At 31.9% G+C, this 13,445-nt stretch overlaps 1 protein-coding gene across 3 annotated transcripts in view; it reads right to left on the bottom strand.

Annotated features, from left to right (window-relative positions):
* Positions 1–13,445, bottom strand: part of LOC129913187 (uncharacterized) — a 542,292-nt gene that overhangs the window by 75,807 nt on the left and 453,040 nt on the right. For 2 of the 3 annotated variants that reach the window (XM_055991737.1, XM_055991736.1), the window contains 4 exons: positions 13,163–13,333; positions 9,075–9,219; positions 1,887–2,014; positions 161–713 (listed from right to left, as the gene is read on the bottom strand). In XM_055991737.1, the coding sequence (XP_055847712.1) occupies positions 161–713; positions 1,887–2,014; positions 9,075–9,219; positions 13,163–13,333 (997 nt within the window). The remainder of the gene's footprint in view (positions 1–160; positions 714–1,886; positions 2,015–9,074; positions 9,220–13,162; positions 13,334–13,445) is intronic. The other variant, XM_055991738.1, reaches the window with a different exon arrangement.

Raw genomic sequence — 13,445 nt, 5'->3', positions numbered from 1 at the left:
AAATCACGTAAAAATAATTATTTACTTATTAAATTTTGTTGTTGGACAAAGTGTTGTGTGTTGTTGTTGTTTTTTTGTTGTTGTTTATTGCGTGTGTAATGATTTAATTTTTTTTTCGTTTGCCTTACATATCCAATAACTCATTTATAAATTTACGTACAATGATGAATTTTTATGCTTCCTACTTTGATAATAGTGCTCATCACTTTCATGTTCTAGTGGTTTAATTACATGAATATAATCAGGTGCTTCAGGATCATCGGTGTCGGCATCAGTATCATCATCACTAGCCGCCGCCACACCAACAACAATTCCCAAACGTCGTCTTATAATATCATCAGCAGCAGCCTCATCAGCCGTGCCAACATCGTAAGCCTCATCAACACCACCGCCGCCACCGGCAGCATCGTCATTTCCTCCTCCTCCACCTCTTCTACGATGGCTGCCGGAATCAGGAGCAGCAATTCCCTCATTACGCTCATCCGAGTCATCATTGGTGGCAGGACTGTGAGAGGCCAAGGCTAAGGGTATCTTTCGGTTCATCCCAGACGATGGTGGGAATAGAAAGTGTGGATATAGTGAGAATATTTCCGCCGTAATTAGATTCTCCTCCTCTTCAGCCAGGTAAACACTGTTCGAGGTTTCCGACGATGATGTCCGTTGGTGGGTTAAGTGGGGTGGGCCAAGGCCGCTGTAGGAATAAAAAATGATGTCTGCAAAGAGATGGAGAGATATGCTTTTGTTTTTTGTTCGATATAGAGATTTTCAAGAGGGGCTTGTGATGGATGGGGTGGATAGAGAAGAAATGGGAGGGAGCATGTTAGACTGGGAAACATGGGAATTGTAATTGGGATAATGTGGTAAAGGAAAGTGGTTAGAAAGGTTCAAATTTTAGATATAAACGTATATATAAAGTGGTTTAAGGTGGTGCAATCTAATTTTTATTTTTGTGATCATCTACTCTATTTTTTTTTTGGTGTAACAACAGAAAAAAAAGTCCTTAATGAAACAAACCTTAAAAACTCTGGTGCATTTGGTGGTTTATATTGCATTTTGTGCGACAAAAAAAAAACAACAATAAAAATGTGGTGGAAAATGTGCTTCATTACACAATATTTATATTAATGTGAGTGCATTTTGTATTAAAATTATTTTGGTGCGAAATTTATTTTGAAAAATAAATAATTTTGTGCGAAGACAGAGAAACATTATTTAAATGTGTGTTGATAGAAATTAGTTGGTGCGATATTTCTAAAGCGATTTCTTTGATGGAAAAATTAGTTTGAATATCCACATGGTATTTATATGGCAAATGGATTGACACAAAAGCGTGCGGTTCAGAGATTTTTTTCGTTCTCAAAATAAAAAATTAAATTAAATAAAAAAAAAAAATTAAAAATAAAAATGATGATAGTTCGAAAAACTTAAAAATAAAATTTAAACTTAAAAAAATAAACAAGGTTTTCTTTTTTTAAACTTAAATAAAAAATCATTTATTTTTTATTTTTTAATTTTTTGTTTCCCTGTTGTTGAATGAAGCGTTGATTTATTTTTATTATTTTTTGTTTTTATTTTTGTTTCTTAAATTCCCCTACAAAAAGATATATAAATTTTCCATTAAAACGGATATAAAATATTTTGTATTCGCACAGAATAAGTTTTTATTTTAGTTATAGTTTTAGTTTCTTATATATTCCTCTCTTAATTTTATTTTGGACGAGATAAAATTATAAATAATATTATTTCGTATATTTGTTTTGGCTAAATAATTTGTATTGTTTTGTTTGATAAATTGTAAAAAAAAAAAAATAAAATATGTTTAAGAAATAAAAAAAATAAATTGTTGTGTTTAGTTTTTTGTGTTCTTTTTTATATTTTTAACTCACCGACACAAGGATTGTGATTTACAATATTAAAAATTCGATCACAGCGCTTTTTCATATGATTGTTGGGACAAATGCAACCAAACATTGGTGATAGGCGTAAATTTGTCCAAGAATCGTGACATGCCTCTCTGAAAAAAAATTTAATACAATAATATTAATTACTGGTTTATTTCTTAAAAAAACAGAAAATTTAATTATAAGGATGGAGATAAAAACCCAGAATTTTTTTAAAACTTTATACCTTAAAATAATATAAAGAAATTAAGGACTTTCCTTACTTTCACACTTTGGAAATTGGAACTCAATATATTTTACAAAATCTAAGAAATTATTCTTTTTATAAATAAACTTTGAGTAAAAATTAAAAAAGGTTTAAAAACGAAAAACCGATGCCGATGTGTGGGAAATACACTCCACATTGCGAGTATTTAGAAAAAATTTCTTCAAAATAGGAATATATTTATGACTACTTAAAGGCAAAAATTGATGGCAAATAGAACGATAGAAAAGGGAAAATCATAAAACATGTCTTCGTTTTTATGACGTGATAACGTCTTATAAATCGATGAACCATGGCAGCCACCACAAAAAAGTGACGCCATTTTCTAACGTTACACTCTCGCACTTTCGCAGTGCGGCAAAAAATTTCAATTAAAAATAAACTATTAGAAATACAAAAATCTTCTATAGCTTATTTAAAAGATAATAACCTAAAGCTTAATCCAAATAAAGGATTTTTAAAAATTCCGTCATTTAATAGGGTAAACAGGGGTAAAACGGACAGATAAAATTTGGGCTAAAATCTAAACGCGAAGTTGTAGAGAATTGATTTTTTTTTTGCTATAGATAGATGAGATTAATTTGAGATTAACTGCATTTAAGGAAAAATTGTAAAAAAAATTTGAAACTAAGCTATAACGTTTTGTTTGAACTTTGTACACGTGTTGGGGCTTTGACAAAATGATGATTTTGGGTAAAGGAAATTTTTTTTGACAATTCTAAAGATGCCAGGTGAAAGATAAGGAAAAAAAAATTAGGCGTCTGATACGGATTTTTTTCCAACACTCTGCGTTTCGAAATATGAATTTTTGAAAAACACCTTGTTTTTTATTGGTATTTTTGGGTAATTTTTGATTTTTAGCTTTATTTTGGAGCGTTCAAAAAATCTCAAACTTATAGAACATGTAGGTTTTGGCCTTATGCATACAAGTGCAATAACTTGGAATAGTTTAGTGAGTTTTGACTGAAGAAGAAACCGATTTTCATCGTTTTTTATTTTTATCTTTTTTTCTTTAATAGATACAGGAATAAAGTATATGGAGTAATGATAGACCATGACTACGACTATATGTGTGCGAAGTTTCAATCATTTTCGTAAACACAATTTTTAGATAAAAGTAAAATAAAATTTTAGAATTCAACAAGTTATAACTTTTGACAAAGACGTGATAGAAATTGTATTAAACTTTTATGAGCATCCTGATACAATTACCTTTCATTTGGTATATCACACATAACGGTAGACTAACTACAAGCTACACAATATTAAATCAAGAATTTTGCGAAAAACCTCAAAACACCAGTGGAGATACGTTGCCCCCCGAACAGCCACCAATGTGGGAAGTACCGTAATCTCAGTCTGGAAATTCGACATGGTTGACTTTAAAAAATTCTAACTTCTCTTGTAGGCATCTTTGAAATGAGATTGATACGTCATATGAAAGGTGAAATAATAAGCTTTGACAAAGTTTATATTTTTTATAGGTTGTCAAACAAAAAAATTGATTCCATAGCCTGAGAACATAAAAATAAATGTTTTTTTTTGCTTTTTTTAATGAAATTTGATCAAGTTCAAAAAATTCTAGCTCTTTTTGTAGATGTCTCATAGACCTGATCCATATATATATTTTGAACTAAGACAATAAGCTTTCAGATGGTATAAAATTATAGGTTTATAGGTTGTTAGGGAAAAAAATGGAATTAATGACGTGAGAAGATAAAAATTCATGTTTTCTTTGCTTTTTTTGATGAAAATGATTGTTTTCAATAAATTATTTTTATATTTTTTGCGCATTGTAAAAATTTAAAAATGGTTTTATTCTTAAGAAAAAATACTTGGCTTTTAAATTGCATAATTTTTTTGTAAGCTTTTAAAATAAAATAATTAATATAATGAGAAAATAATTTTTAGCTTTTTCTTGTAAATTATGATTGTTTGAAAAAAGTAAACGCTTCAATTGACTTATTTTAAGCACACAACCTATTTTCTGAAGACGTTATCACGTAAAATCATCGTCCGTAAACCGGCTTTACAGACAACCTCTTTTCTCGGGAATGTTCATTGTTTTGCGGGTACAGGAATTCTCTATAAAATTCGAATTATTCATTTTTTCAACTAAAAATTATTAGGTATTAATTTTTCGCGTCGGTTTTTTTTTTAATTTTATAAATTCAATTTTGTAGAGCGTTCAATTTTATACAAGAAAATGTTTGAATCTAGCCTTTTTGATAATCCATTAAAAAGTTATAAAATTCCAAACTCAAAAACACAATCCTTCCCATGTAAATCATATGAATCGTTTATTTCAGAAACAACATAAGTCCATTTTCCCCAATTTTTTTTTTTTTTTTTTGAAATTTCTCATTTATACATGTATAGTTATTCATCTTCTGAAAAAAAATTAAGTATGTTACACCCCCCAAAATACGAGAATTGAGAGGAAAGGGTTCAAAATACCTATATGGAAAGATTTCACCCGGTGACAACATTTTTGACTGTTAAATACATGACTTTTTACCAGTTTTATATTATTTTGGCAGCAATCTTGACACGCAAGCTTTAAAATTTATATATCAATGAAGAGGTAAATATTAACTCTATCTACTGCTATTTTATTCATTAAAATCATAAGAACGGTTCAAAAGCTATAGCTAGATGAATGCAAAAGTTTTACGACTTTAAAGTCTTAAAAACCCGCTAAGACTTGAAAAAAAAAAAGGTTTTTAAATGCGTCTTTAGCTAGATTATAGCTCGACATACTCTAAATTTGAAGTGTTGTGGAGTTTTAACATAAAAAACAGTTTTATGTTGCTCCTGAAAAGTTAGTGCTCATGGACTTATGCTGTTTCTGAAATAAACGATTTATATGGGGAAATTTTGAGCAGCATGGGTTCTGCTTGCAGAAGTCAACTTCAACAAACCTATTGGAGTTTGCTAACAATGTTAACATCAATCTGCAAAATGGCCTCCAAACTGATGTTTTCTACGCTGATCTTAGCAAAGCTTTTGATAGAGTGTGAGACTCCATACTATTTAATAAATTGGCAAAATACGGTTTTCCTGAATTGTTTCTTGACTGGATAAAATCTTATTTAAAAGCACGAACACAGTTTGTCATCTTTAAGAAAAGTATATCTAAGCAAATTGATGTCTTATCCGGAGTTCCACAGGGTAGCCACATTGGACCACTTTTATTTATCCTTTTTCTCAATGATATTTCTAAGGATATTTCGTATTGTAAAATTCTCAAATTTGCTGACGACTTCAAACTTTTTTACGGTTATTCGAACCCAAATGGCTATTTATTTCTACAACACGACAGTGACAGAATATTTGAATGGTGCAATGCAAATGGAATGGAACTTAACAAAAAAAAGTGCAAAGTAATGTCCTATTCCAGGAGCAGGAACCCCTATTTATCTTACTACTTTGTTGAAGAATACATGATCGAAAGAGTTGAACATTTCAATGACTTAGGAGTCTTATTTGATACAAAGCTGTCGTTCAACTCTCATATTGACATCATCACAAGCAAGGCAAGGAGTCGCCTCGGTTTTATAATGAGGTTCTCAAAAGAATTCAATGATCCTCATATTCTAAAGGTTTTGTATTGTGCTCTCGTCCGTCCCATCGTTGAATATTGTAGCTGTATATGGTGTCCTAGCTACGACGTAGCCATAAATAAAATTGAAAGTGTTCAAAAACGCTTTTTACTATTTGCTCTTCGACATCTCCCTTGGGACCCGAATCTAAATCTTCCGGCTTATGAAAATCGCTTAAAGCTTCTTGGACTGTCGACACTTAAGAAACGGAGAGAAGTCACCAATGTTCTTTTTATCTACCAACTTATATCCGGATCAATCAATTCACCTTCTATCCTCAGCATGCTGAACATCAACACTCGCCCAAGACTTACTCGCAACCCTTCATTTTTTTATACGGCTTCATCCAGAGTTAACTATGGAATTAATGAGCCTGTTAATATTATGTGCATGGACTTTAATCAATATTATCAAAACATAGATTTTAATTTATCAAAAAATATTTTAAAGACGAAACTATTGAATTGTTAATTATGATTTCTTAAATTTTTTAAAATAACTATTTTTACTATTTTAACAACTTAGACACGTAGTCTGTAGTTGAATAAATAAATAAATAAATAAATAAAAAAAAATTTGCGATGCGGCGGTACTTAATGTTAATATTAAGAGCTGAAACTTTTACGGTATTTTTTTTCGTCATTTCCAACAATATTTTCGGTATTACTTTGAACAAAAAAAAAAAAATTATTTTTTGAATCAGTCTAGTGTTTACATTCTTCCTTAAGGACTAATATGGTTTTTTTAAATTTCAAATATTTCAAAATTCTAAATTTAAAATCTTGAAAAAGACGTTTTAAATCTTCGAAATTTCAAAATAAAATAGATAGCATACTAGTCCTGAATAAGAACGTAAACACGTTTGAAACGTTGAAAAAAATTAAAGAATATTCAACATCAACCTAAAACCCGCTAAGAATACAAGACATTTTTGAATTATGTATTTCGAAAAATTTATTTCCAAGATTAAATAGGGCTTAATCATCAGTTTTTAAAAAAGTTGATCAAAAAATGTACCTAGTTGATGTTCTTTGATGATAAAAATACCACGAAAGTATTAAGCGGAGGTCATACTGCTAAAAATGTAGATACTCCCTTGCAGACACTCTCTTGACACTACCAAATTTAACCGAACTACCAGCAAAACACAATGCCAATTATATATATAAATCAACTACAAGAAGCTCCTGAGATGGAATCTATGCCTTCTATCGCTATCGCGTTTACCCCTGATAAAGAGAAGAAACAAAAAAAGGTAGCCAACGAAACTCCTGATTTAGAAGCAGCTTTTCTGACTTCTACTGAAAGTGGTAAAAGTACTTCATCAACGAGTGATTGTACGAAGAGATAAAATCCGTTGTTGAACAATTATCCACATCATTCACCAAAGACACATTTCGGGATTATAACTAATCATCCGAATCAATCATGGGAAGTATAAGAACCTAACAACGACATCCCAAACCTATTTATTTTTGTTCTTTGGATATCCTAAACAAGACTGAATTCCAACGGACAGCAAAGAAGCACTCCGCCACTGACACAGAGTTGGTATCCTATAACACTGGTCAACAAGGTTTTTGCCACAAGAACCAAAATATAGTTTTCTAGTAGTTTTGGATGTGCTGAACTCGAATCTGAAGTCAGAAATTTTGTATTGGCCTCCGTTTTTGAAATATTACCGTTAGAAAATGCCAAAAAACGTCATTTTGGCTGTTTTCGAGGTTATGTTTTTATGTGGGGTAGTTCATTATGAATAAATTTATAACGGTGCCTATAAGAACTGCTCTTATTCTTTCAAAAAATGTTTAAATCTTTCCGATATCTCTTTTGCTGCGAGAGATATTTAAAATTTAAGTTGCGGTCTTTGACTCAGAAACAGCACTGGCCAACCAAATTAAACTTTTTTTGTCACAAGAACCAAAATATACTTTTCGGGAGGTTTTTGGGTTGCTGAACTCGAATGTGCAGTCAGAAAAATTCTATTAGCCTTCGTTCTTGAAATATTACCGTTATAAAATGCAGAAAAAAGGTTTTTTTTTAAACGGTTATATTTCAAGAACGGAGGCTAATAGAATTTTTCTGACTGTGGATTCGAGTTCAGCAACCCAAAAACTACTAGAAAAGTATATTTTGGTTCTTGTGGCAAAAAAAAAAGTTAAATTTTGTTGACCAGTGTTATTGCTAATCCATCCATTCATCATAACACAATAAAAAAATCTCTAACAAGTACCCATTTTAAAGGTCAAAAATTATAATTTTTCACTACAACGTCAAATACAAATCTTACAGTACAGTTAAACGAACAAAAAAAAAATTAAAGAAAAATAAAAAATTCCTAAAAAAAAGTAACCACTTGAAATCTCTGATATACCCAAAAACCTAATGTCTCTAATTATGCCTATTTATCGATCATCAATATCACAACCATACGATTATAGACTTAATAAAAGCTTAACTTATCATTAAATTGCAACGCAAGTAGGTCATTTAGCTTACAAAATAGACAACACAATTAATAATTCAATAATGTTCATTATTCAAATCATATACACCTCCTCCAAATATACAGTGAATACCTAGCTGCTTTCACTTAACACACAAAACTTTCTGAAATCTGTGTCCTTTTCAACAAATAAAATAAAAGTCCTATTTTTATTATTTTTCTTGGCTGTCGTTGACCTATCGAGAGCCAAGACAAACTTTTCTCTATATACATTTACAAAGAGGAACTTCCTATACAACAAAAACTTTTTATCCTCTCCATCACTACCCTCCTTCATCATAGTATAGCACAAAATAAAAGCCTTAAGCCTTCTCTATAAAAAAAAAAAAACAAAAAATACAAAACAAATACAAATAAAGAAAATAAAATAAAATATATACAACTTTTCGTAAGCACACTTAAAAAACTTGTATTACTAGGCAACCTGAAGTCGACAACACATTTGCACTTCACCTCCTAGTTTTCGTTCGTCGTTCGTTCTGCAATAAGAAAACAGGCAAACAGGTAAATATGGCCAAAGCTTTAATCGCACTTCTTGTCACCTTTTTGAGGACAAATGCAATTTTCCGAAAGTGAAGTCCTTTACAAAAAAAAAAAAATACAAATAAAAAAGGAAAAAAAAAAAAAGAAAACAGAAAAGTAAATGAAGCAAACATGTTCAAAAGGTTTACCAATACCAATACCTAACTTTTTTACGTTATATGTACACATTTATCCATCGAGTACAAAAAAAAATAAAAACAGAAAAGGATAAAAAAGGATTCCTTTATTTTTTTTTTTTTTTTTTTTTTCATTCTTACCTGTCATCCATCCTGCATTTATTGTCTCTCACTTTACAGTGCACCTTAAAGTCCTCGAAGAGTTTCAAACATTTTCTTTCCTGTTGGCACACGGATAATGCATGGTTGCACGTTGGCAGTGCATCTATCGGATATGGATCCTTTTCTATTTTGTCGATTGGTTTTGTATTGTTTAACGGCAAATTGCATGGAAACGAAAAGACAAAAGCTCCATTCAGGATTATGTTTATTTAATGTTTAAGTATGTGTGTGTGTGTGGGAGAGTGTATGTGTGCATAGAGATGAGTATTGTATTATTATCGTTGGATCGCCTTATAAAAACGTTTTGGGCAAAGATGCCAGAAAGGACGAATATTTTGAGAGAACCGAATGATATTTTGACAGGACTTATACGCTCATGGAATACCTATTCAATGATGAAATGTTGTTATGAATGGCATGATATTAAGGATTACCTACAGATACGAAACATTTTGATACTAGGCATCACTTTTAGTTATTATAGAAAATCGGATACTCCTGCCGCCTGCATATCTGCATGAGTTCAACACATATCCAATTATTAAGAAGATATCTGACAGTAATTACGACTGAATGCTTATTCCCGTTGAGGTCTTATTATATAAAGCTTTATAGAAGATACTCTTTGCTTGTATAAGTCTTTAAACAAGCTGAATTAATAGTTGGGTTATGAGACTTGCACTGATTTTAAGTCACCAAGGAACAAAATCAGCAAGAAACCTGGGTTTTTTCTATCTTTGCTTAAAAGTTGACAAAAAAACATCAAAGATGGGTATCTGTGTAATAAGTTAAAGGTTCTTATTTTTGAGAGAGCAAGATTCTGGTAGAAAAGTTTGACTCCCTTTTATTCGGCTCTTTCAAATTGAGCTGATAATAAAGCCTTCTATGAAGTCTTAAGGAGACCTTCTTTCAAGCCTTAAACTAAACCTATACAAACTATAGCTTGTCGAATCGAAAAAAAAATTGGACCTTATGCAAGCTAAATTGTGTCTTGGGCAGTTCTGGGATGTGTTTCCATTCCAATGGAATTTCAAATAGAAATATTCAGTGTGGCGTCGATGTTGTAACCTGGTGCGCGTTGGATAAAACTTATAATTTGCGTTAGAAAACCCATAGATTTTTATACCAGCAGAACATATCGCACGTTGAAACGGATAGTATGACCTCAAAAAGTGTTCAAAGTGAGTTAGATCGATATACGATTTTGCAAATTAAAGATCTATATTTTTACCAAATGGCATGAATTTATCAGCAGAACTTGCCTTACTAAATTCATCTGTTTCAATGTTTATCATTGTCCGGAAAGTCTGTTTTTTTTAGTTGTGACACCATTGTGATAATTAGTCTTTGATTGACACAAATTTAAAGACTATTTGTTCAGCGATAAAAGATTGAACCGCTAAGTTTTTTGTATAGAACAAAATATTACGTATACGCCATAGTGACCTGTTAATTACCTGATAAACTCCATGGCCCTGATGGTATTTTGCCAATCATGCTACAATATCCGTAAGAGATAGCAGTTCCATGGTTTGAGAATATCTTTAAAAACTGCCTTATTATAAATCATGTATAGAAGTATTGAAGGAGACAGGTAGGTAAATGTGGTCTTCATTCCCAAAGTAGATAAATTTGAATATGAATCCCCAAAGGGTTTTAAGCCGACTAGCTTTAAGTTCTTACCTCTGATGTGAGATTCTAAATTTTTAGAAATTCGTCGCAGAGGCATTTTGTAATAGATGTCCCATGTCGCAGCAAGTCTATAGGTATGAGGAGCTAATTTATGGACATTGAGAATACGGAGCTCTTCAAAGGAATAAACCCTTTCTACCTTCCTAGATGTAGAAGGGGAGTTCAGCAATGTACTTACCAAATCTTTTCTCGTGTAATTATCCTTAACCAACCATCTTTGAAGGAGAAGACTATTGCAGAGGTTGAATTATTTCTATACTAAGAGAGAATAGAATTCAAACAAGTTACGGATTTAAGAGCGTCAACAAAGGTACACCTCCTATGGTTGCATTCTTTCCCCTCTTCTATTGTTCCTTGCAATGAACAACATCCTCGTAGAGCTTGAAAGAAGTAGAATGCCATAGGCGGATGATCTGATTATACTAGTATCTAGTATCGGGAAAGTTCTAACCCGTGATCAGCGAAATTGATAAAAATTGTGGTCTAAGAGTCAACTAAAAAAAAAAAAAACTAAACTTATGCTTTTTACAACTAATACCAAAATCCATACCCCTCTTTACCTCGGTGCCATTCTGGACACTGAATTGGGCAAGAAACTAAGCATTGAAGAACGGGTAAGGAGGGAAAAAATAGGGTCTCAAATCAAAAATGATTTTATAGACTCACACAGCTGTTGTACACAACATTCTTTCTTACGACTCTATTATCTGATGGCGGGCGTGCACTCGGACCCTCATATCAAATATCAGGTATCCTGCAGTGTCTTAAGTTCAAAAGAAACTACTAATATTGTTAGAAGTCAAATTGATGCAACATAGGTACTTAGTACCTTCAAACATGTTCTTAAAACTAATGTACTACTGCATTACTACCTTGAATATTGTTAAGACTGGGAAGAGGGCATTGTAACGAGAGACTTTGATACTTGCATTTTTACTGATATGGAGTGATGGAGTCGGATTGGTACGGGTGATTTTTATCAATCCCTAAAAATTTCAAAATCCTTTCAGCAAGAAAAAGAGACAGTCATTCACTTTCTGGCAATATTCTTCCCTGGCTAGGAAGAGTGCACTTTCTGTAGTGTGTGAATTTTTCAGTGACAAAGTACCTAAGCTCTCAGATTCTATCAATTTCGGAGATTTTATTTTTACCTTACTTCAAATTAATTTTTAGTATCAAAACGGTGTGAAGTCCACGCTAGTTGCGTCATCAAGCAAGTAGGCGGATATCTCTGCCATCCTGGCCTATCCAAAACATGTAGAACACATACACTAACTAGGCAATAGCTTAATAAGCCTTCGATTTTTTTTATTTTCTTAAATTTTATTTCTTAAAAACAAAAAGTTCTAACTAAGACCCAAAAATCCTTAATATCACATCCTATTAAGATTCAATTCAAGTAACTTTTAGCCTAACAAATTGACTAAATGAATACAAAAAAAAAGTCTTTCTATTGCAAATTTCACTTCCACTTGGTATTGCCATCATCCATAAAATCATACATATATCATTCTATTTAAGTCCTGACGTCCAACTTAAAGTTCAAGTCATAAAAATTTAAGTATAGCTGTAACAATCCGGTTGGTGTTAGTTCTATTTTTATAACAAACAGCACCTCTGTAATATCTATGCCTTTGCAATTCTGTAAGGGGTCCAAGGGGAGGAGTGAAGGGTTTGAATTTTTCCAACTTTGGTTTTAGATGATTTGTTTTATGTTTTTTTTTTTCTGTCTTCTTTTGTTCTTCATCTTGTTTTCAAGTTTGTAAGAGGTAAGTTCTAATATTATATCATGTGCAACCACTTTTTCTTGAAGATAAATCTTAAAAGTTTTACATAGCTGCTTGCGCCATCACACAACGAAGAACGTTTTCTTTTCATGCATCGCTTGAGAGAGCAAGCAAAAAAGAAAGAACAAGGAATTACTCCTTAAAATGAGGACTAGTAGATGCCATAGCGTATATACAACATAGTTCAAGAGGATAGGATATAGTCGTCGTCGGTCGTCCACGTCACACAGAGAATATGCGGAGTGTCGCCTCAAGACATTAAAGTGATATATCTCTCATCCCAAAGATATTTCCGCTTTGTAGCCTAAGATACTTCAATTTTATACATTTAACAAATAATGGCAATGTTATAAGACTTGTTTATATATGTATTTGTGTTGTGTTTGCCAAGGAGTAGGGTTTTTAAAGATTCCACTTTCTTATACAAGAAAATTCGGGGGAAGTTGACACAATTGATATGGCATGAAGATGAAAGTCGAAGAATGAAGACATTTAAAAGGCGTGTAGTTAAGGTATTTGTGTATGTGTTTGTGTGTCTTAAAGTTCATATAGAATATGTCATTGGATGAGGTTTATTTGTTACGTTACCTTTCTTAAGGACAAAGCCACACGGATGATCAAACAGAAAATCTCGGAAATGATTACAATCCGGATCAACTCCTGGTTCCTTGCAGAGGCATGTTGGACGAAAGAACTGAAATGCCTGGAGGGTTCTTAATGCAGCTTGGCATTTCGTTACCGTTACTGTGCTACATGAAACTAAAATGAGAAAAAAAAAAAACAGAGAGATGAAGATATATTTTATATTGTTTTTTGGTATATATATTTTTATGAAAGTATATGTGCATTTTAAATAAATAATGTTGATGTA

This window comes from Episyrphus balteatus, chromosome 3 (genome assembly GCF_945859705.1).
Source record: "Episyrphus balteatus chromosome 3, idEpiBalt1.1, whole genome shotgun sequence".
Taxonomy (NCBI): Eukaryota; Metazoa; Arthropoda; class Insecta; order Diptera; family Syrphidae; genus Episyrphus; species Episyrphus balteatus.
The sequence above is the reverse complement of the archived record's forward strand: the minus strand, read 5'-3'. Positions and strand labels throughout refer to the sequence as shown.